The sequence below is a fragment of the Nansenia antarctica genome (assembly GCF_963989245.1).
Source record: "Nansenia antarctica genome assembly, chromosome: 20".
Lineage (NCBI taxonomy): Eukaryota > Metazoa > Chordata > Actinopteri > Argentiniformes > Microstomatidae > Nansenia > Nansenia antarctica.
Genome location: NC_137693.1, coordinates 5,406,792 through 5,432,209, shown reverse-complemented (window position 1 = coordinate 5,432,209; position 25,418 = coordinate 5,406,792). Strand labels below are relative to the sequence as shown.

At 42.2% G+C, this 25,418-nt stretch overlaps 1 protein-coding gene across 1 annotated transcript in view; it reads left to right on the top strand.

Annotated features, from left to right (window-relative positions):
* Positions 1-19,962, top strand: part of nrxn2a (neurexin 2a) — a gene marked incomplete at both ends in the record, with an annotated part of 162,800 nt that extends 142,838 nt beyond the window's left edge. The window contains 5 exons of the mRNA XM_080549562.1: positions 5,577-5,748; positions 8,283-8,372; positions 10,158-10,486; positions 15,291-15,375; positions 19,154-19,962. Coding sequence (XP_080405688.1) covers positions 5,577-5,748; positions 8,283-8,372; positions 10,158-10,486; positions 15,291-15,375; positions 19,154-19,962 — 1,485 coding nt within the window. The remainder of the gene's footprint in view (positions 1-5,576; positions 5,749-8,282; positions 8,373-10,157; positions 10,487-15,290; positions 15,376-19,153) is intronic.
* Positions 19,963-25,418: the final 5,456 nt, after the last annotated feature.

Sequence of the window (25,418 nt, the reverse complement as noted above, 5' to 3'; positions counted from 1 at the left end):
GAATGCCTTAGGAGAATGAGAATTTAGCCGAAGGCGTGACTGCGAAATAGCGCTGGTATGCACAGGAGAATGTGAAAAGAGGGAATTATAAAGCAAGGTGACTTTCAAGCGTGTCAATACAGGTAGAAAGACAATTTTCTAGGTGTTGAAAATGCTGCAAATCCACATCCAAGAGAGTGTACAGAGAGTGAGGGTTATGTGAAGACTTGAAGTAGAGAGAATCTTCTCCCTTTTCACTCATTTCAATTACCCAGCTGTTCATGGTGGATTAGAAGTGAGGAGCAGTTTTCACTTACCTTGTCACGAAGCTATTGCTGGAACAACAACTTTGTTATTTATTTATTTGGTGTTGTTTCAGTATTAAGAATTGGAAAATGTATGTTTATTTATTTATTTATTTGGTGTTGTTTCAAGATTAAGAATGGAAAATTATCAGTACTGTGGATACTGTAATTTATGTATTAATTAATGGATTATAAGTATTATTGTTCTCACTTGGAAGTGACGGATAGGGGTAGGACATGATAAGCTTAGTCTTCATCCTACTCCCTTTCTAACAGTGATACTTGTACTTTTCGTTATTAGTTCTTAGTTGTTGTTTTTTTAAATCATGTTCGAAATAAAGATTCATTCATTCATTCATTCAATTGAAACCGGCCTTCGTGGGAGTGAATTTACTGAGTAAAGTATGTGTCACACAAAGCACAGTCATGTGTGGAAAGTGCTGTTTTTTCCAATCATTGTATTGCGTAAACGAAGGCCAAATTTGATGCGTAGGTCCACCAAACCTCGGAGCATATTTTGGGCTGAAGTGTCTGGGAAAAATATGAGTTATGGCTCTAACTAGCCATACGGCCCTTAGCTCCTGAGGCAATGAGCAATGTAATTCAAGTCACTGCAATATTCAAGTACGGCAATTTGAAAGAAACTGCTGCGTTGCCTCGCGGCGGTCCAACAATGTGCAGGAAGTGTTTAGGAGGTATAGAGTACCTCCAGGCCAAATGAATCACAAGATGGCTCCTCTGTGAAAGGGATTAATCAGACGCTACCACAGCCCTCTGGGAGCACTGATGGCCTTGCTTTTTAACACATCCCCGCCACCTCCCTGGTTTAAGCAGACAATCAGAGTAGAGCAAATGGGGATTGTAATGACAGGGATTAGGTCTGGCGACGAGAGCTGGGTGACACAAGAGTTTTTAACATCCAGTAGCACAATGCACAAGAGAGAAGGTTCTCAAACAGTGCTGTGTGACTGTATGTATCACTAGCCACCACCGGGGGTGATACAGGAGCACCACGTTGTCGCACCACGTTGTCGCACGTCGGATGTCGCGATCGGGTCGGGTCGGGTTGAGCCTGCGAGCGTCGTTGTAGGAATGATGCCACCTGTTGTAAGACAATGGGGGCGCCCTGGACTCTCACTTCATCCTTGAAAAGAACATGAGATTGTCTATGTACTCTGTGTGTGTGTGTGTGTGTGTGTGTGTGTGTGTGTGTGTGTGTGTGTGTGTGTGCGTGTGCGTGTGCGGTGTGTGTGTGTGTGTGTAAAAGGAATGCTCATTTGATTGACCCACACAGTCTTCCCCTGGTTCAGCAGCATTCAGTAGATTCAGTGGCTGAGTGGCAGTGTGAGTGTCGGGGAGACGGAGGTGTGGGCGAGAGAGAGAACGGTTTCTACTGTGAGACGCTGTCTGTCACTCAGCTCGCTTTTCTGCTCAGCGGAACATTATATAGAGCTCTCCTTGGGTGGTTATTTTTGACAGCTCCATCTGATTTTCGTTGCTTTTATTATTAGCGGCGGTCCCCAGTCTACAGTAGGTGACACGTAACAGATGCTTAAAGGAGTTGCGCATTTGCATTGACTTAACTACTGTCTGTGTTCAGAAAGAAAGTTTAGTGTAAGCAGGTGGGACACCCCGGGTATTAAAAACAGCATGGCACGTTAGAGAAGAGGGACATGGTTGTAAGTGGGAGCTCACACTGAGCACCTGAGACCCTGACCCTGACCCTGACCCTGACCCTGACCCTATGACTAGGAGATACACAGACAGAGCAAGGAATTCCTTTTACTGCTGCACCTTATCTATTTCGAGGCGCTGTAGGGGTGAAACGCAGGGCAGAAACGTCTCAGGAAGTACATGTTCTCACACGCACCTTTCCTAACAGCCAAGATGCCCTGCACTCCCCCGTGTGTCCTGTCCTGTACTCCCCCCTCCCTCCCACCCCCACCCACCCTCCAGATCCGTGCTGTACCAGAGGGAAATGTCATCCTAGCTATCTGTGAGAAGTGATGGGGTCAGTGAACATCACACCTAAGTATTGGAACGCTGAGATCTTTCAGGTTGAGAAATGTATAGAGCACAGGATGGGGCTGCTCTTACAAGACGAGTGCTGGTCTCAAGTTCATCTCCTTTTTTCTTCTTCTTTGCAGCTCATTAACCTGAGCAACGGTTGAAAAGAAATCACAGCGCTTCCTGTGAGGGATGATGGGTGAAGGAGTTTATGCTTGACCGCAGTCTGAAATGCAATCGCAAGGGAAATATAGGAGATGGCTGCTCCACACATTGCCACAGGATGAATATTTGACCAGGGGTCCTACTGGTAGTAGTGGTGGTGACTGTCGGGGGGGTCAACCAAAGATGTAGTCGTTAAGAGCTCCGATTAGGTGCTTTATAGGCTTGGTCAGCTATTGGCTGTGAAATGGACATACAGTTTTAATGAAAAATATATATATCAGGTTTTTCTATTTTCTCTTTATATATATACGGTATATATATATATATATATATATATATATATATGTATATGTATATATATATGTATATCATGTTTACAACACAGTATATGGATGTTATATTACACTACAGTATATGACAATGTAATTTAATGGTAGCTATGATGCTCTTGGAGATGTGCCCTGATTTAGCATATGACTGACTTGTCCCTGGTGACAGACACCTTCTGGCAGTTTGCCCTTTGAAGTAGCCATATTGATGGATCAACAAGAGACTCCCTCTGATCTTCTCATCTCCGACTACATGTAAATGAACTCCCAAGATGGCAGCTATCAGCCAAATTCTCCTCTTGACAATGCGGCAAGACTTTATAGCTTTACAAGTTGCCCTTGTTATCTGTGTATAATGCTGTAACTACTCTTGTAACAATATGCACTCACTGAACACTTTATTAAGAACACTATACTAATACCGGGTAGGGCCTCCCTTGTCTCTCAACACAGCCTCAATTCTTTGTGGCATTGATTCCTCAAGATATTGGAAACATTCCTGTGAGATTCTGGTCCATGATGACATGATTGCATCACGCAATTCCTGCAGATTTTTTCAGGTGCACTTACAAGCTGTGAATCCCCCAGTTGTACCACATCCCAAAGGTGTTCTATTGGATTCAGATCCAGTGGAAGAACACTGAACTCATTGTCATGTTCATGAAACGACTTTGTTTGGGAAGACTTTGTGACATGGTGCATTATCATGCTGGAAGTAGCTATTAGAAGATGGGTACATTGTGGCCATGATGCACCTACTCAAATAGGCTGTGGCATTCAAGGGATGATGGATTGGTAGTAACAGGCCCAAAGTGTGCCAAGAAAACATTCCCCACACCATTACACCGCCTCCACCAGCTTGGACTGTTGACACAAGGCAGGTTGGGTCCATGGATGCATGCTGTTGGCACCAAATTCTGACCCTACCATCTGTGTGCCTCAGCAGAAATGGAGATTCATCAGACCACACCACATTCCAGTCTTTTAACGGTCCAGTTTTGGTGAGCCTGTGCCCACTGCAGCCTCAGCTTTCTGTTCTTGGCTGACAGAAGTGGAACCCGACATGGCCTTCTGCTGTTGGAGCCCGTCTGCCTCAAGGTTCAATGCGTTGTGCATTTCTTTTTTTTTTCTTTTTTTTTCTGAGTGGGGCAGTCCCACTCATATTTTTTCATTTTATTTGACAGATACAGTGAAGATTTAGACAGGAAGGATGGGTGAGAGAGAGAGGAGGGATGACATGCAGGATATGTCCCCGGCCGGAATCGAACCGGGGACCCTGCGGTTACATGGTCAGCGCTTAACCCGCTACGCCACCTAAGCGCCCCGCGTTGTGCATTTCTGAGATGCTTTTCTTCTCACTACAATTGTACAGCTACCGTAGCCTTTCTGTCAGTTCCAACCAGTCTGGACGAACCAGTCTGGACGAACCAGTCTGGACGAACCAGTCTAGACGAACCAGTCGGTTGATCTCTCTCATCAACAAGGCGTTTCCGTCCGCAGGACTGCCGCTCACTGGACGTTGTTTCTTTATTGTACCATTCTGAGTAAACTCTGGAGACTGTTGTGCGTGAAAATCCCAGGAGATCAGCAGTTTTAGAAATACTCAAACCAGCCCGTCTGGCACCAACAATCATGCCACGGTCAAAATCACTCAGATCACTGAGAGAGACAGATTTTCCCCATTCTGATGGTTGACGTGAACATTACCACAAGCCGCAGGATTGTATGCATTGCGCTGCTGCCACACGATTGGCTGATTAGATAAGTGCATGACTGAGAAGGTGTACAGGTGTAGTGTGATATAGTATTTTGGTAACTCTTTTTGAAATTGCATAGTAATGAAGTTGAATGTTATTTCAAGTTTAGTTATGTCTGGAGGGACTATAATAGAAAATAGGTTGAATAGATTTGGAATATATTTCCTGTAATAAAAAAAAATAATCATTCTTGCTTTCTGGATAACCGGAGCAGGCACACACACTTGACTGGTTTGACTTACAGAATCCCTGACAGTGCCATCTGACATCTCCGAAACTCTTAGTCCCATTTGTTTAAAAGTAGATCATTTAAGACAGATGAAACATTTAGAATGTGGACCTTGATGTGAGTGGTGAGCTTGGGTTTCACCCTCGACTGTGGTTGGATAAAGGCTGAGGTGTAGGACAGCCGATCCAGTCCTCAGGGAGGCTAGTCTTCTGCACTCCGCAAAAGCCAGAGTGCCTCTCGCTCCCCCATTAGTACTCTGACCTTGTAGTGCCACTACGGAGACTGCATATGTGCCAGGTACACGTATAGAGAACACAAACACACACATGCACACATGCACGCACACAGGTACGCACTTGTCTGGTTCCTACCAGACCAGCACCACCCAGAGGTAGACATGGTAAGTGGCTTTGACCTTTGACGAAGGTCACTATGAGAGAAGGGGATGCAGACAGAGGGATCGGTCAGCCAAAACAGAAACAGCAGGATTCTGTCAACAGTGATCTACATCAGGGAGGCTGAGTTGCTTGCTGGGGAAGGCCGGCTGCTGAATTCGTAAGATAGAGATGTACTCCAGTCAACATACTGTCACAGAGGATAACCACTCAGCCAGGGAGCTTCACGTGTGCATCTCTGAAGCGCTAACAAAAACATGAGCAAAGATCTATTTCTTCCTCAACTTATTTTGGTTCTAACATCTGGTGTTTTTGTCAATATTCCTGAAATGGCTCCTCCACTTCTCACTTTTCTCGTTCACTCTAACACCCTCTTGCCTTCTCTCTCTCTCTCTCTCCGTCACCTCCAGGAACAAGGAAAGATCGGTGTGATCTTTAACGTGGGGACGGACGACATCACTATCGACGAGCCGGCTGTCATAGTAAACGACGGCAAGTACCATGTTGTGCGCTTCACACGCAGTGGCGGTAACGCCACTCTCCAGGTGGACAACCAGCCGGTCATCGAGCGCTACCCGCCAGGTAAGACATGACGCAGGGAACCGCACGAGGACGAAGTTGGGAAGGGAGTAGGGGTGGGAGTGGGCAGGCCAAGTGTACATGGATGGAGAGAAACAGAGAGCATGTCAGAAAGAGAGAGAGAAAGAGAGAGAGAGAGAAGAAAGAGAATACTCCGGCCAGTCTGGCTTCTATAGATAGATAGACTGCACCAGTGTCTTGTCATTCCAGCTGGACCATCCGACATAAAATATCATTTCAAGAACAGTTGTTGAATGTTGCTTGGCAAGCAAATCAAAACGGAATTGGAAATATGCCTCTGTGAAAGACTAAATTGATTCCTTTTTTTCCCAGCACACCCCAGAATTTTGATGTGTGCCAATTGGTTTTGATGCGTGCCATTTGCCTATTTTATGTATTCCGAACACTTTATGGAGACGCCACATGGAGGCACCCAGATAACTGTTGCATAAATAATCTAATAACAATCTGAAATTGACACATTTTCCTCCAAGCTGTCTTGCTTGAGTACATCCAGCCGAGGATGAATTCTCGTTCGCCACAGTAATTGTTGCGGCCAGCTTGGCTTGATGCAGAGTGGAGGGAATGGATGGAACTGGAAATGTTATTCCCACAGAACCTAGGTGCAATGAAGGACCGACCCTTCAGTCCTAAATCTCAGTTCTCACTTTATTCCCCCCAGCCTGTGAAATGAGCTTTTATACGAGTGCACTGAAGGCGTGTGTGGTATGAGAGGCAGGAGGAAGAAGAGGGAAACTCTTAAACCTTCTGTTCCTGTCCCATAAGACATCACTTTCTTCCTCTTCCTCTACTGACAAATATACTCAAACATAACCTCTATGTCCTGTAACCTCACACCACACAGCATGTCCTTATTTTGACCCTGAACTTGAAGTCAACAATAGAGAAATATTAACATTTGATTATTTTCCTAAGGCTGGTCAGGGCCATTGACTCTACTCGCTTTAGTAGTAACTCAAGCTCTGCTCTTTATGATGTTTATGAAATAGAACTCTCTCTCTCTCTCTCCTCTGTGCTCGCTCAGGGACACTTACATATTCATATTGTTCTTCAGAAAGACTTTTCTGGATATTCAATGCATGCTCTCATTAGAACAAGTCTAGTCCAGTTACATAAGCCGTGTTCCATGCCCATATTCATGCCACAGACATTCTTCTTTTATGAGGATGAGCAACGACCACCGTGACCATCTGGCGTATGAATGTATCTGGTCATGTATCTGAGCTTTCTATCAAGTGGTTAACACTACAACGACTTTAGGTACAAGTGCTATTTCAAGAATCAAGAAAGTATTTCTAAGCTAAGTTTGAGGTGTTAGAATTGTCATTAGTTACAGTACAGTAGCATGTATAAAAGAAGCATAGGCAATTATGATGAATTGATTAAGTTGTTGTAAAGGCTATCTCGTCCACCCCACCACCATCTCTGGTTTCGTGACCAGATCAGTGATTGAGTCAGCCGATGTTTACAGTGTACAGTAAGGAAAGGAGTAGTTATATTATAGAAATGAGAGCAGTGAGAGAGATAAGAGACATCACAGTGGGAGTTAAGATTTGAATTGATTATTTTTAGCAGGAACTTCATTCCGTTCGTACCAGAATTGTCAGCCATAGTCACACAGACGGAGGCGGACTGAATTGTCTAATTAAATAAGTTCTAGTGACAGACAAAAAAAGACTTTAAAGGAACTTTTCTGTTTCAGAGCTGTATAATTCATCGCTAAATGTAGTGTTCATCATGCTTCTTGATGGAAATAATGTATAAGATGAACTGCTTTGTATGAAAGGTCCTCTTATTATGGGGGGTAGTGGAGGTCTAGTGGATAGTGAGTTGGACTAGTGATCGGAAGGTTGTGTACCCTTGAGTAAGGCACTTAGCCCTCAGTTACTCCAGGGGGAATGTCCCTGTAATTTGTCATTGTGAATCGCTTTGGATTAAAAGCGTCTGCTAAATGGCAAACTCTGATTCTGATTATTATATTTTAGGATTAATTACTCTGTCTACAGTATATCCAAGATGTAGGTCAGGAACCAGGAAGCCTGCGAGGCTTTAGAAAGGTCCAGAGGAGAAAATGTCTTCCTGAATGTGCTCATGTTGTGTTCATGCATACGGTGTAATCTAAAACTTGAAGTATGGATTGGTGTTGTATTTTAAATGCATGCTTGCTTGCATTCTTACTGTTTTCTCTCATTTACAATGTTCTCTCTTTTCTCTCGTTTAGTTTGTACTTTTAAGCACTGAAGCTAAGCTAAAACGGTCATAATTACACAAATCACTAAATGAAACAGCTCAGTACTTTATAAATAGAACTAAACTTTATTCTAACTAGTGTACTGTTTGTTACTCACCAATAACCAATAATGCCACTAAGGGAAAACACAAGTTACATTTAACCTGAAGCTGGGTTAAAATTGATAACTTGCTAAACCTGTTAGTCATGATGCCCTGTCTCTAACCTTGTGATCTTTCAACTTCCAGACTTTAACCTCTAATCTGTCTCTCCAAATTCTTTGAAGGGAACTTTGATAATGAGCGCCTGGCTATTGCTAGACAAAGAATCCCATACAGACTTGGTCGGGTAGTTGATGAGTGGCTACTCGATAAAGGTAAAAAAAGAAATCAATTAATCCATTAATTAATTACTAAATCAAGTTACCTGGGTCCCTGGAAGAGGTGCAGTGCCAAGAGACAGAGGAGACAAGCAAAGGATCAAGTGCTGTTACCTACTGTAGAAACGGATCTAGAACGGTCCGCTCGTCAGCCTGGGATCATTTGGACTTTAAATTGACAATAGATTGTCGGAACTATAATCAGAACATGAATCTTTTGTTAAGCAGCCATCTTAGCTCTAATTAATAGTTTTTTTTTAACTAATTAAATTTAATTAACTCATATCATTTAGTACCATTCAAAAAGACACCAAATGGGTACAGCATATCTGCCACCGGTATCCTTTGCCATCCCCAGAATGTTCAGGTTTGCTGCACCTCTTCAGAGATTTAAAACCTTAATAACTAAACAGAAGATAACCCCTGACTGACTAACCCCCTAACCACGTCCCCCTTAATAACTGTGTGTAATAAGTTGCTGATTTTTTGCTACTTTGTTATTTGTTTATTCTTGTGACATACATAAACATGATCCAAATGCTAAACAACATGCTAAACAATGGGGAATACATGTTACCGGTATTTCACAATAAACCTAAGTTTGAATTAAGATATTCCTGGTTTCATGAATTCCCCCTAAACTGTCGATACTAAACCCTACAACGTAATCAGTTCACACTAAAGAGCATTATCCCACCCAACCCCCCCCCCCCAAAAAAAAAATATGTGGCTGGTGTTCTGGCAACCACAAAGATGTTTTCTGGGACAAAAAAAAAATGAGACTCTGACAGACTGTTACAGTAGATAACTGTCGTCTGCAACCCTTTAACTGCACTTTCTAATCAGTATTCTAATGAGATGGGCACATTACCCTCTCTCGCAACTGCAGATCTCCTCTGGTGACGTAACACTGCTTATCAGTGATGCTGCTGTCAGTGGTGGAGTCAGATAAAACCCAATCTAATCAGGGAGGAAGGGATGAAACACTTGCCTATGACCAGAGGTAGTCCACCCCCCATGTCCCAGCCGAGCACCTTCGACTGGCCTGTCAATCTCCCGCTGAGAGGATGAAAGGGGAGTGTCCTGTTGTCCATCCATTCAAAACATTGCCTTACCTCTATGCTGTGGTGTTACAATGTCACCCTTTATCCCAAGACATTCTCTCAGACACAATTCTAGTAAAAAAAAAATCAAAGTAGATGATAATTAGTATAGTACTTGAATGCCATCTTACCTTGTTAAATTGGAAAAGTTTAAAAGCCCCCTGAAAAGAAGCCTACCTGTGACAAGTAGGCCAAGATAAAGGCAACACTGACTCTGCTGTTAAACACTTTTAATCAGATGAAAGGACTTGGAAGTATCGTTAACACCATCACTACCATTCAAACCTAGCTCACTTAAATAGAATAACCTGAATATTCGAGTGGTAAAGGAAGTTCACGTATGATTGACACCTGCATGCCTAAGGCCTGAGTAGAACATTTGCCTAGGATCTGGCAGATGACGCTTAAGCTATGGAATACAAATCAGACTGTACTGTAATTAAATTCAACATTTTTCAACAAGCTCTTAACCTACGTATTAAGTTCAGTAGCTATCTATTGCTAAAAACCTTACTGGGTTGAACTATGCAGCAATATATTCCATACCCTTAAATTTCTATAATTCTATGTCTGCCTGTCTCTGTGTCTCTCTCTCTTTCTCTCCATTTCCATATCGGTCCCCCTCTTCTTGTCCTATCTCTTTTTCCTCTCCCCTCTCATCCTTCTTACTCCACTACAGGGAGACAGTTGACCATCTTCAACAGCCAGGCGGCGATAAAGATCGGGGGTCATGACAAGGGCAGGCCGTTCCAGGGGCAGATCTCGGGGTTGTACTACAACGGCCTGCAGGTGCTGAAGCTGGCGGCGGAGAGCGACCCCAACGTCCAGGCGGAGGGGAACCTGAGGCTGGTGGGCGACTCGCTCTCCGTGTTGACCACCGAGACCACCTCCACCACCCCGCTGGCCGCCTCCGACATGTCCACCACCATCATGGAGACCACCACCACCATGGCCACCACCACTACCCGCAGACAGCGCTCGCCCAGCATGAGGGAGAGCATCTCCCAGGTCAGAGGGCATGAAGAGGGGGGCATGGGGGGGGGGGGGGGGCATGTAGGCCAAAGCAGGGCAGACATATTTTTCCAGTGGGCATGAGCTATGAGTGTTGTTGGAGGTGATGAATTTATAATGGGGAGGCTGTGGCGCAGGAGGTAGAGCCGCCGTCTAATGATTGCAAGGTTGGCAGATCGGCGGTTCGAGCCCCGGCTGGCAACATGTCGAAGTGTCCTCGGGCAAGACACTGATTGCTCCCAGTGAACGGGCCGGCGCCTTGCATGGTAGCTTGCCGCCATTGGTGTGTGTGAATGTGTGTGTGAATGGGTGAATGAGAGGCCGTTGTGAAGCGCTTTGGATAAAGGCGCTATATAAGTCAGTCCATTTACCATTTATAATGGAACGCTGTCATGTCCTGCAAGGCCTCATGCTGTAGGTCATCTTACCAGTCTGTTTAGTAATCATCATTCTACTACAATAGCGTGCGTACTGCGTAGTACTATCCCAATGAGCTACTGTAGGGATACCAGGGAGTGGTTTCGAAGGGATGACATCATTATGTAGCATAGGAAGCAGTTTAGTTGTGGGATTGCAGTCTGTACATTATCAGGAACTCGGTTGCATGAACCAGACACTCTATCTACATTATGGTTAATTCAGCCACTCAAACATGGTACACATCAGCACTGCCAAGAGGAACCTTTAAGAGCACTCCCTGACTAAATCTACCTCTCGCTCAATTCCTCTACCTCTTCCTCCTGACATGACCAGACACTTACTGTACCCCCTGCCCATAAGAAGCCGTAATCATTCAAAAACCACAAAAACAACCTGTTTTTTTTAATGAAAACAGACAAAGCACTGCGCTGGAAGAAGAAGTATTTGAATAAAAGTTAGCTTTCTATTGAAAGGGTTCTATTGCAGTTTGTTATGGTGAATTCCTGTTCGAAGTGAAGAGATTGGCACAGTGGGATATTATTCAGTCCCATGCGTGTATTTTGTATTGTGCATTCAGAATCTCAAGGACACAGCCCACAATGTACAACACGAGCAGACCTTGTGGAAACAATAACAATGGTTTGCAGAGCTCTTTGAGAGAAGTAACAACTGCCTTCTGCCAGAGACAGAGTTGGTTTTTTTGTGCAGCTGAAAATCCTTTAAAAAAATCAAGAAAATAAGGCTCCATCTCTCTTTCTACACTGACTACAAGCTATATTAGGCCTATGTGCATATACAGATCCACACCAAAAGCCTTGCCACCGCCAGTGTGAATTGTCAAGACCTATATTCCCTAATACTCCCTTATTCCAGGGATTAATTCTTATTTGCTCAGTGGCCCACTTTGTTGATCAGGAGATTCTGTCAGGACTGCAGAGTCACTATCTATCCTCCGCTGTAGACTGAAGGCCCATTTCCTCAGGCTACATCTTGACTGTCCCTCCTAAAGACCTCTTCATCCTCACTACCCCCCCCCAGTACAGTTTCTGTACTGTAAATAAATATATAAAATATATAATAATAATAATTCTTCCTCTCTCTTCCTCTAGCATTATGACTTTCAATGGCCCCTGGTCCTAGTATTGATTTCTTTTTCTTATGGTGACTGGTGGATAGATGATTTACTTCACTTACTTAGACAAATGTAGTTGTTGTAAGTCGCTTTGGAGAAAGGCCCTCTGCTAAATGTCAAAAATGTAAATGTAAAAATGAGATCTGAAGAAAAGGTCATGCTCAATAACAATTTATACCAATCATGGCTGCTTATTTCCATACACAGCCACACGGCATGAATGTTGATGGACCCGAATTCAGCCCCTGCAGGACTAGGGAGTGGGTTAAACCCAGTGTTGCTGAATATAAATAGCCTTAGGGAGGCCAAGCGAGGCAGTGGGGATTTAGAGAGAGACCACCGCAGAGCTGTTATTAGGCCCACAGCCTAATGTGTTTAGAGTTTCGCAGCAGATTCTGGTTAACTATCTATCAAAGAGGCGTGCGGGTCTGCTCTCCAGCTCGATGGAATTGGGAGGAAAGCACGTAGTACTCCTCTGTCCTCTATCCTCTGTCTTCCAGTACATGTATGTTCACTAGGGGCCTCCCATAAGAGCCTCTCCTAAACCAGTGGCACAACTCACCGTTTCTCACTCTCAACCCCCCATTACAGGACAGCTGTGGGAAAATGGAAAAGAAAATGTAATGAAGAAGACATGCGATTCCATCCACAAATAATCAACTTGTCTTCAGAAAACACACACACACATGTAATTACATATAATGCCTGTGTGTTTTCCCGAAGACAAGTTGATTATTTGTGGGGGAAATTGTCTTCTTCGTTACGGTTTGCATTCAAGGTTATGACGTGACAAATAGTCAACCCTTTTTTTAATGAAAATATCCAACCTGATAAATGTATACGGTCACTTACAATACATTTTCCATGAATGCAGTCAGGCAAATCTAATGTTGTAATAGTCTTTTAATTAGAGAATCAAAATGCCTAGATGGTGCTATATGTGGAATGGTAAATTGACTGCACTTATATAGCGCCTTTATCCAAAGCACTTTACAATGGCCTCTCATTCACCCATTCACACACACATTCACACACCAATGGCAGCAAGCTACCATGCGAGCTACCATGCAAGGCCCGCTCATCGGGAGCAATTTGGGGTTCAGTGTCTTGCTTGTCAACACGTGGACAGGAGGAGCCGGGGATCGAACCACCGACACAAGTGGCAGACAAGACAACTATTTTATCCTCTGGTTTAAAACGACAAAGCAATAGCTCTGATCACAGTGACTAAAGCTTTATTTTTTTAATTAATGCTTTGATACCCTTTCAAATACTTTAAAAACATTGATCAATGACAGTACTTGGGAGATATACTAATGTGTTTGGGGGATATGGTCAAATTAGTGTAGGATACTGGTCCTGGGCCTGTCAGTGGCAAGTTGCAGCAGTCTTAAGCCACTCTATATGCCTGCCCAGGGAAAATATACTGATCCAGTAGTCATTACATATAATGACCCAGAGGACCAAATAGGTTCCTTTCTTTAAACCAATAAATTGATAAGGCCATCCAAAAGATTATGAGGTAGATGATTCACTGTCAATCATGGCCTAACTGTTTACTCCAGGTGTCAAACGTCCATGTCTATGTAAATCAATGTCATTATCATAGATTTACATAGATCAAGATCCACAATCCCTTGTTGAATTGTAAATAATCTTTCTGAAGGTCATAATGGCAGACAGCTTTATGCTTTAGCTTCACCTACTGGTGGCTTGTAGTACCTACAGCTACCAAACATCCAGCAGACATTTGACAGTATTCGTGTTGTTTAGCTTCATATCGTCAAATTAATATTCATGTATTTAATATTGACAGTTCATACACCGTGAATACGTTGCCTTTGAAAATGAGAATTGATTTAAAAAATGCTTTTAAACCAACTCAGATGTAGATGTACTGTATGAGATAGATACAAATAATACATACATTATACAAATAATAATAATAATAATAATAATAATTATTATAACCTTTATTTGTATAGCACTTTTCCTGCAAACGTTGCAGCTCATGTGTACATACAAATGTACATACTAATAATAGAATAATTCAAATACTCTATCCAGCAATACATACAGTATAGTAATCACATTTGTATGCGTTCACTTTTGTAGACAAAATGATGCGCTGCAGGATATGTTTTTTTGATTGATTGAAAACTTTATTAGAAGATTTGCAGAAGTAGGTACATGAAAGTACATATTACATACAAGGTCAACTAACAGGATAAAAACCCAAGAAAGCCACTGGCTTATTTCAATTGGGGTCCTTGATTCTCAATTCATCGTTACATGTAAGACAGACAACAAAACTAGTACTATCTACAAGATAATACAGACAAATAACTATTACTATCTACAAGATAAACATACATCCATCATGGGAAGAACAATACAACAAAACATAAGGTATGTACAGCGGGTAGGACAGGTGGGGACATACACCACAGGTGGGGGCGGGGGACAAAACACAAAGTATGTACAGTGGGTAGTTCTGGTCTTTTAATCTGATTTTTTATTTAGAGGGTCCAGTTACGGATTGCAGCCTCCTGTAAATGTTTTTTGAGAGTGGTTTTGAAGTGTGTGCGAGTGAAAGTTTCTGAATGAGGATTTTTAGTTCACAATATATTCAGGTATGGGAGTTAATGAATAAAAAAGAGATGCATCTGTTTGAGCAGAAGCACTGAATCATGAAACCACTGTGAAATTGAATCCTGAGCTCATTATTGGATTTTTTCTTTTTTGTCTACCTCTGTTATTGATCAAGTGGAAACAGCAAATTGCAATATGCTACAGCTTTAATTTTGTGAGGGGAAATCTCAAATAAGGAATTGAACTCTCTTAGGGAGTCACTAAATCATCTTGAAATGTCTCTCATACTTGATATTGACAAAATAATTCCCAAGTAAGATAGATTGCGGGTTGCGACGTCAGCCGAGTATTGTCGGGCTTGTAGACAGAGAGCTCGTTGTCTCTTCGTGAGCTTAGAATTCTAAGGTTCTATCTCCGTTTAGGGCAGTTCAGAGATATTGAGCGTCAACGTTTTTACATTCCATTATGTTTTGTGAGATGGAACCTTTGTATTTTATGAATTACTAACTCAAAAATGTCAACATTTTAAAAATAACACCACACAGGCATTAATAAACACCTAATGGATCAGATTATGTAAAAAAAAAAACTGAATTTTGACAAAAACGGAGATAGAACCTTATAATTCTAACGTCACGCCTTATCTTCTCTCCTCAGTCTCAGAACTCAGACGACTTATTGGTGGCGTCTGCGGAGTGCCCCAGCGATGACGAGGACCTGGAGGAGTGTGAGCCCGGGACAGGTGAGTCCGTCCTGGTTCTCCTCTGTGACGCCATCATGGCCCTAGGTGGGAAGAGCTACATCTCTCCTACGTACTCTCAATTTGAATAGAACCTTTGCTTAGTTTTAATGAGCTTGCGGATAGATCTCACTGGCCTCTGTCTAACCCGTATCGCTATTTAAAAGTTTTGCAGTTTGCATGTCTTCACGGTTCATCTTTCCCCTCACTTCACTTCTAACTCAATATTGTATTGAGCATAAGGCCACGATTAATAAGGCACAAGACCGTGGCTGATAATTACTCGGTATGAAGGCAGAGAAGGATATAGAAGACACTAATGGCCTCCGCGCAGTGATGGATGATCGCTAATGTCTATATTAGAACGACGGTACACACTCGAGTATGGGTGTGATTAAACCACCTTGTTATGGGTGGGGGTTAGACTTAATTGTTTACTACCCTATAGATGTTCTGATGAATGTATGGACGTCCATGTAGAACAATACATCAGACTAGGGCAGGACGATAAAAGGATTTGATTTTGTTTCAATTATGTTTTGACTCGATCATAAAGGCCTAGCGGGTCTTATCGTGGTAGTAAAAGTTCATTTTGCGTCCGGCGTATCCCCTGACAAAGAGACGAAGAAAACAGACAGGAGGCATTGAAAAGAGAGAGAGAGAGAGCGTTGTTTTCTTTTCTTTTCCTCTCCTCTCCCTAGACTCCTTCACTCAAACCTGTTTGTTCACACGCACCTGTATACACACACAGTAGAGGCGATGCATAAACTGTCTTTTCCCTTGCGGATGTGAGAATGCAATCCCACACTGACAGGGAACAACAGAGAAAGGTAGAGAAGACACTAATGGCCTCTACACGGTGAGGGATGATTGATGATTGTCTATATTAGAACAACTATACACACACGAGTATGGGTGTGATTATGTTATGGGTGGGGTTAGACTTAAAATGTACTACCCTATGTTCAGATTAATGTATGTAAAGGCCATTTAAAACATGCGTCAGACTAGGGCTGGGCACGTACACACGCAGCAGCGGCGGTGCATAAACAATCTTGTAGATGTTTTTTTTGTAGGCCTAACTATGTTTGTCATCCGAACTGTCCAGCGTTTTACCAAAACATCTTAAAAGTTTCCAGTTTAACTATTCATTTGTTGTCTTTACTGTCTGTACTATTGAACCGGCTTTAGCTCTAGGGCTGACTTGATTGGTTTGACAGAATCCGTTTCTCAACAATTTGCTGGATTTTCTAAATTAATCTGTTTACAGCCAATGTATAATCTAGGCCAATGGCTTTGAAAAGATGAATGGCTTTGAAAAAATGAATTTACTGTAGACTACGCCGGTATTGTAGACACTTGGGCAGTTACAAGAAGAAAGATTGGCAGGGAAATGTGGCTGGCGGTTAGTAACAGAGCATATTCCAATATTAATATCAATAGATCTGACTCCATTTAATTTAATTAACACTATGTGCAAAGAATTGTTGTGTTTGGGTTGACTAGAGCAAGAATAGTCAAGTGAGAATAAATCAAATGAGGCTTTAAAAACATTGTAATAACATTGTAAATGAATACATCTATTACAAGGCAAAGACATAAATAAACATTACATCCTATCCTCATGGTAAATGAGAGAAACTGCGGAGAGAGAGAGAGAGAGAGAGAGAGAGAGAGAGAGAGAGAGAGAGAGAGAGAGAGAGAGAGAGAGAGAGAGAGAGAGAGAGAGAATAAGACACATGGCCTGCATACTAAGATCTGCGGCTTAACATTCCTTTGAACCATCAGTATTCAAATCAGAGATGTTGTCCTGGTGAACCAATCAGACATCATCTTATCAGTTACAGAGTCAGGTGACACAAACAGTTCAAACAGTATTCAAACAGCCAAGAGAGAATGCAATCCCATACTGACAGTAAGCAACAGTCAGTCAACTTCAATATCCAATCCCAAGACAATCCCATGGTCATTTGGCCCATCTGGGGAAAGGTTGGGGTTAGGGTTAAGGGTAGCAGCCTTCAGTATCATAGTATATATACAGTGCTGCTTGAAAGTATGTGAAACCCTTCTGCAATTCTAGATTTCTTTGAGTTTTTACCATGAAATCTTTATTTAATCAGAACCAGTCTCTTTTTATCTGACATAACAGGTTTATATTTACCAATTCCATGTGTTGGTTAACTTTAGAGGGAATGGTGCGTGTAGTAGAAAAACTAAAGGAGGGTCTACTTTTTAATGTCACGCATACAGAATAACAATTATACAGTACAGTAGATAGTGACCTCTCTGTACATACCTATTGCCTGGTATTTTGAACCCTCTGGTTTCTTCAGGCTTCAGTCCTAAGCAGAAAAATGCCCTTCAAACTTAACAGAGCATTATTTCTATATATCATGATTTTTCCAATTATCGTTAAAGACCAAAATGAACAAATATATCGTGATAAAATGTTTGGCCATATCGCCCAGCCCCAGATTAGACTAGGAGGACAGGTAGTACACACACTATCAAGTGAATAGCTTTAGTGTACAATAGGTCAATAAGAATGACTGACTGACTCACTTCATCGTGCAGCAATCTCTGCGTCTAAACCTTTTCAGAAATATTCAATCATTTACTACTGACTGACTGGCCCTGGAACTTTGTCAAAGTGAGGTTGAAAAAGACACTGATGTCCTGGTTTCCCTAAATAATGTGAGCCATCTGCCATTTTAACAAGGCACCGGAATGTTCCATTTGTCATTTTCATTCATTTGATCACGAATCTGACCTCAAAGTGATGCACGGTAGTGAGTAGAGCGCTTAGTGACTGAAGCTACTCATAAACAGTGCGAAGGAGGGGCCAGCGATTATGATTGTTCTATTATGATAAAGATTTGCTCGTTTTCATGCAAACTTCAAGAATTCTAAATGTAACTGATTTTATATTAGAGTCTAACTAACAGGTTGTCCTGTGCCTGTGTGTTTAGGATGTCAGAATGTGTCCAGATAAACTGACATTCTCCTGATCCCTCTCACTCCACCTCCTCCTCCTACCTCCTTGCAACCCATAATAATCATATTAATAACAATAGAGAATGGGTGAATGGGGGTCTTGCTGTACTGTACCTTACCTTTATCAGTGTGTTCTTTACTGTACCTTCTGTCTGTGTGTTCCTCGGACTTAATTCATGTACCTTTACAGTTTTCTAGTCTGTTTAGTCCCTCAGTGATGCCTTTGTGCCATTTTAAGTTGTTATTACTGTATGTTATCACAGTATACAGTTTGTTCTTTATACACAATGAATGTTTTCTGGCAGTGCCATATGTGTGTATTAGTAATGTTCAAACCTCCACTGACAAATGTTAACACTCCTACGTGCACATAAACATTCTGCTAGCTAATTAAAAACATTTAGAGGGAAAATAGGATTCCGTTTAAGATCAATCTGAAACAGCTTTGTTGAATTTGTTTTTCTTTCCATGCAAAAATCATGTGGCAATATGTTGATGTAAGTTACCTCATCCCCATGATTTGCTGTCTATATTATTCAAATAAAACTCCAGAAATGTGAATTTAGAACTTGTAAACACTTCCATAGTATTAGTTATCATGTACATGCTATTCTTCAGATTACATAATTATCTTGCCCCTTATAGGGAGTAGTCTTAATGAAGTATTTGGAACATACTGCATAATGAGCACATTGTGCAATGAGGACAATGGTTCATTATCCCTGTCTGGGATTTCCTAACGCTGTCCTAATATGTCTTCCCCTTACCTTCTCTGTTTCTTTTCCAGGAGGTGAATTAGTGTTACCAATAATAACAGTGGATTCCCTTGAGCCCCCATCCCTCGTCACCCTTTACCCTGCTATCCCCCCTCCTCCCACCCTCCTGTCCCCACTTGAGACCACCAAAGAGTCCCTGATACTCTCCAACCCTCACCCCCCCTGCCCTCCGGATCAGGAGGACTGCGGGGACCCTGTGGAGGTCTCGGCCTTCGGTTCGGGGGAGATGACGGAATCGGATGACGAGGACTTTTACAAAAACTCCCCCATGGTCACTGACAGGACAGTCCTGCCTCCTCCCCCCGCCGCCGGCGAGGGTAGGGTCCAGCACCCCCGCCCCTTACCTCCTTCCGCTCCCACCGCTAACCCTGACCAGCTGCACATTCCCGCGGGCAAAATGAACACCCGCGACCAAGTGCTTCTACCCCCCGCCCCCCCGTCATCCCGGAACACACCAGGACTAACCTACCCCCCCAATTTCCCCCATGTGCCCACAGCCGACCCGACGGGCTCCGGTGAGAAGGGCCACCCTGGTGCAGTGGAGGTGATCAGGGAGTCCAGTAGCACCACGGGGATGGTGGTTGGCATTGTGGCGGCCGCCGCTCTTTGCATTCTCATCCTGCTGTACGCCATGTACAAGTACCGCAACCGCGACGAGGGCTCCTACCAGACCGACCAGGGCCACAACTTCATCAACAACCCTGTCGCCGAGGGCAACGGTGCAGTAGTCAAAGACAAGACGGCGACCACAACGACGGCCGCTGTGGCTAAGACAGTCACCAAGGGCACGAAGAACAAAGACAAAGAGTATTACGTCTAAAAGAGAGGGAAGAAGAGAGAAGGAGAGCAAACAAGGGTGTTGAGAGAATTTAACTGGTAACACTTTACTACGCTATAGTTCCTAAAGGGTTTGTAAAGCATGTCGAATTAATGTGTAGACAGAGAGATTCTTTTTGAATCAGTTCTAAACAGTTAGAATGCAATGATAGATCTTGTGTGTCCCTGCTGAGACTACCAACATGTGACTTGCTTCTGTGTGCATTCAATACCCCCGTACTAACGGCCAAGCTCCACCTGCTGCGTCGCGTCAACTCGCCATCGACGTTGCGTCAACTTCCCGTTGTCCAAGCTCCACCTGCTGCGTCGCGTCAACGTTGCGTCAACGTCAACGTTCTACTCTAGCTCCACTGGCATTTTTTGTATACGGGAGTAATTTCACCCTTGACTGCAATTATGTCCACAACAATAACAACATCATACAGAACATTTTCCAATCAGGGTAATATTTTATCTACATATTCCCAAATAGATAGTTGCTAGTTCAGTAGATGTTCAACTAACTGTCAACAACATTTCAACTAACTAACCACTAATCCTAAACCTTGCCCTAACCTTAAATCTAACCCTATCCTTAACCATAAATCTAGTTACATATCAACAGAGTTGCAGTTGATAGTTTGAGCAGCTGTGGATCATCTATAAGGGAATAAAGAGTGACCCCAGTCAAGTAGGAAATGTCATACTGTCATATGCTCCACCGAGCGCGAGGAGAGCTCAGAGCGCGAGGTTATTAACAAAGACGTTCATAGCGGGAATTTCTGGATCAGGAGAGCACCTACATTCTCTTACATCTCTTTCATCAATTATGGGTACGTATAGCTTAATTTATCCACATTTGCTAATATTTTTCGACCTCAAGGATGAGCCGTTCGTCGTCCATTACTGCAACAAGAGTTCACCACAGGTCTCATTGTGACGTCTGCGTCCATCCACCGTCAAAAATCAAACTTTTTTGAAAGTCTACTTTGGACGCAGCCATCGGACGCAACGCTGACGCGACGCGACGCAGCAGGTGGAGCACCTTTCATTGATTACAATGCATTTGATCCCAATTTCGGACGAAACGCACATTAGACGCAACGCTCGATGGCCATGGTGGAGCTTGGCCGTAAGGGGGTGATCAATTGCATTCATTTGGTTATAACTGTTTATAACTTTCTCGAAAACAATCAGTAAACTAATAGCTCGCTGTCTATATGGTAAGCACAATATGAATGCTTTACCAGCTCAAATGTCAAACTTCATCAAAGTAAAGTGTTACTATTAGACTAGAGGTGGGTCATGTAAAGGGGATTTCTAATCCAATTTAATTTCCACACATTATCCTTGAAATAAAGATAATGGAGAACAACTTATAGTTTTGTCACCAGCCCTTTGCTGTCCTACTCCAAACAGATATCAAAGTCTCTGTGTCTTTACCTCGCACTCTATGTTCAACCTAAATGACCCTCAGTCTCTCCACATTCCCTCACGAATGATGTACCAATCAATCATGATGATGTTTTTATCATTTCTATTGCCAAATACTGGTTAACAACATACCCTGTCCTATACAAGCTAAGAAGCACATCCATTTTGCTGTTTTTGTATATAGCATCACAATCAAAATGGCGATGGTTCATTATAGAAAGAGCTGAGACCATTGTACTATAGAAACAGGTGTGCATGAATGTCATTTCTTCATGCTCTGGCTCAAGTCTCTGTCCTCATAATGTTGCAAGAAGAGGCATGGGTCCTATGGTAGCCTACATAAAGACAGAGCAACCAAGAACTCGATTCAAATCAAGTCATGAAGCCATGACTTGTACTAAGATTTCAGTACAGGGTAGCTTATCTTCTCTGCAGACTACCCCAATTTGTGTTATCCAACTATGGCATTCCACTCACTCTCTCTGTCTCTCTGATTGTCCATGGTGCTGTGATTCTGGTGCAATATCATTGAACCATTTTTCAATCATGATAATATCTCTTTCCTGACGGGGAAAAAGACACGTTTTCAAAGGGAATACATCATTCAAAATCAACAGCCGAATTTAGACGACAACCCCTTGTATATGGATGTACGAAATTCACTAATATGTGTGTGAGAGATCTTCAGAATCAACATGCCATTCCATCAAGCCCAGAGGAAGCTTTTACAAGACATTGCTCTGTAAACATTTGTATGATAGACGGCTTCGGAGTGAAGATGCATTGCGTGTGTGTGTTTCTTTCCTGGAGTATGCAGGGAAACGGGCATGAACAAGACAACTCATGTGAGAGATTATCTCCCCCCCTCGAAATAGACACGGCAACCAGATGCCCTATGAGAAGGAGTAGAGACACCGAATATAAAAGGGATCTTTGGGACACAGAGTCACTTTTGAAGAACTTTTTCTGGTGGTTCCTTAAGGGAAGGAGGACATGCCCAACCTTGTGTCAAAAGGCTGTCTTTCTCTTTTCTTCTCAAAATGGACATGAAAAACTGCAAAGGCACAACTAATAGAAAAAACTCTTCAAGAGATAAACAACGTGGTTTCCTTTGAGAGCAAGCCGAACATGTATTCTTGTTTTTCTACCCATGAATAAAAGACTATTCTGTGAGATGAATTGTTGGAAGTTTGTGAATTGTATAGATATTTCTCTGATATTTTGGTGTTTCTCTTGTTACCATTCCTGCTTAACAGGGTGCATTTTTATGTTGCTTTTTAATCAGTTTCAGACGACAGGCATTACTTTTCTCTATACAGTATGATATAGACAATTGCAACCATCCAGTATTTTCTTTTTCAAATGTTAAATAACACCATTAAGGGCAGGTTAGTAATTGTATGTACAATTATCCAGAGAAAACAGAAAGAAAGATGTGCACTTTTTTTTTTTGTTCTATTCGTTTTATGTACTCTGAAACATGGCTCTTTATGTCTGTTGTGTAGCCATTTTCTATGTTGAATTATGTTTACATTTTCAATTTCTGTTATTTCCTCATATTTTTTTATGAAGTGCCATTTAACATAGACTGCTCAGAGTATGTTCCTGTCCTCACTCAATGATATTGTAAAGTGTTCCTGTGAAATGAATCTTAATATGTGTACAGTACATTGACAGAAGGGAAAATACACTTGGTTATATACTTCGTACACACTTGTGTTGCGTGGCTTCTTTATTAACACAGGACTCTTTTAATGAACATTTAATCAACAGAGGGTTGCACTTTCTTTTAAGTACATAACTGTTTATTCTTCTCTTGAGACTGTTATTTTTCACTGACTGAGTCTTACATCATTCACAAACAACAGTATATTAAACCAACCAGAAATTTAGGCCAGCATTCAACGAATTTCAAGAAGTGGCTTTTTTTGCACTGTGCTTTCAGATGTGTGTTTGCACAGGAGCAGTGTGTCTTTTAACAATTTACAGTACAGAGCAGTGTCTTCTTTTCTTTTCTTTACTCATTCAAGCCATTTATAGATAATGGATTCAAAGTAATTTAATTACTGAAGGATAATAATGTTTTAAGCAACTGACTACAGAAGATGTTCCTGTAATGGAAAACACACAAGTACTGCTGGAATGGGAGTGTAGTAAACGCCCATTGTTAGAATTAATATTAAACATTTGAATCATATTGAAATTCAATTGGACCGTTTAAATCTAGGGTATAAAATACTGTAGCCTACCTGGCGTACATCCGTGTTTCATCATCTTTTCTTGGGGCAGAGAGGACAGTCTTCTTGGATATAAAGTGTCGCTTAGGTGGCGTAGGGTCTCCGGTTCGAATCCGGCCGGGGACATGTCCTGTATGTCATCCCTCCTCTCTCACCCATCCTTCCTGTCTAATTCTCCACTGTATCTATCAATAAAAATGAAAATTGTGAGTGGGACTGCCCCACTCAGAAAAAATAACTTTAAAAAAGTCACTAAATGCTTTGGAACACAGAATGTTATGAAATTAATCACCTGCTTATCTAGGTGTAATCAACATTTCATAATAATTCAGCCAGGAACGTATGATGAATGAATGAATGAATGAATGAATGAATGGTCTTTATTGAATGGTCTAATGTATGCACAATATACCATGAGCTTGAGTTGACAATGTTTTATTATGATTTAATGATTCTCTACTGACACCGGGGTACTACAATGTCTCAATGTGTACCACTGTCAGCTCTGCTTCAGATGCTTCCTAATCATGGGTTTCTCATGGGTACCATTCATCAGGTAGACTACCGGAATGGAAACTAAGGGATGGGAAGAGCGCCATCTGCTGGTCATAATGCCTGATGCATTTGACCTATTCTCTCGATAGTTTGCACTTTTGGGGGCCCAATTTGGCTGAGCTAAGCAAAAAAATAGTACCTTCTCAAACCATCTCAAAATACTGTACAGCATGATTTTAATCGTAGCTTTACTTTAACAATTAGGTTTGAGAAAACTATACAGTCTGGGGCGCACACTGAGTTCAACGACATTAAAAGGGACCAAGACAAGTAATTTGACTTGAACAAGATTCCAGAGCGAATTTACGAACGCAAACCAGTCAGTATGTACCAATGAAATCATCATCATTGCAGGTTGCCATGACAACCGAAAGAAGCTAAAAAACGACCGAATCTCCCCCCGCCCCCGAGAGAGATGGACTTTTGTCAAACAGAGGAAGGAATATTCTTATGGTATATCCAATTTATCTTAAACATAACAGCCTCGACAAATGCATATATTATTATTATTATTTGTATCATTTCCAAGTTATTTCGGAGATAAGAAATGGCATTATTAGCAAACGCGGATGACAGTGTGTCATGTGGTTCTCTTCCTGTAGGGGGCGTTAGTGCTTCCGTGTATCTCACACGGCAGGGTTAGAGGGGAGCACAGCGGCTAAGCTCGCTAGCAGCGAAACGAAGGAAGGGGGGCTCTAACTAAGGATTTAGCCAGCTGTGTCAGACAGCACTGTCGTCACATCATTGGGGGGCAACGACGACAATCTACGGGACATCTTTTGTTTTTCTGTTAACATAAAAAATATATAGACATCAGGCTGTGCAGAAGAAATGCTAACTGGTAAGCTAGCTAGCTGGCTAAGCTAACCCGAGATTCTTGCAAGAGGCTCAACACGGAAGGGAAGGGAGAGATGAGGGCCATGGGGCATCGCTTCTATACAATCTAATCTATCGCACTTTAACGCATTCGTAGCGTAGTGAACATGTTCAACTAGCGATCTAGCCATACATCCCATTGGAATTATATCTGTTGCCTTTTTCGGGATGTCCAGCTAAGCTAACATTAGCTCATATAGATATAGAACCAGCTAGCTAGCTAGTGGAACGTTAGCTAGCTTACTGCTGGTTGCTGGTTGAAGTAAGTGCATTCTGCTTGTCAAACGTTCTAGCTTAGCTAATCAGTTGGTTACTGGGACAGTTGGGAGCAGTTTTTGGCCTTGAAGCATGGTAATTG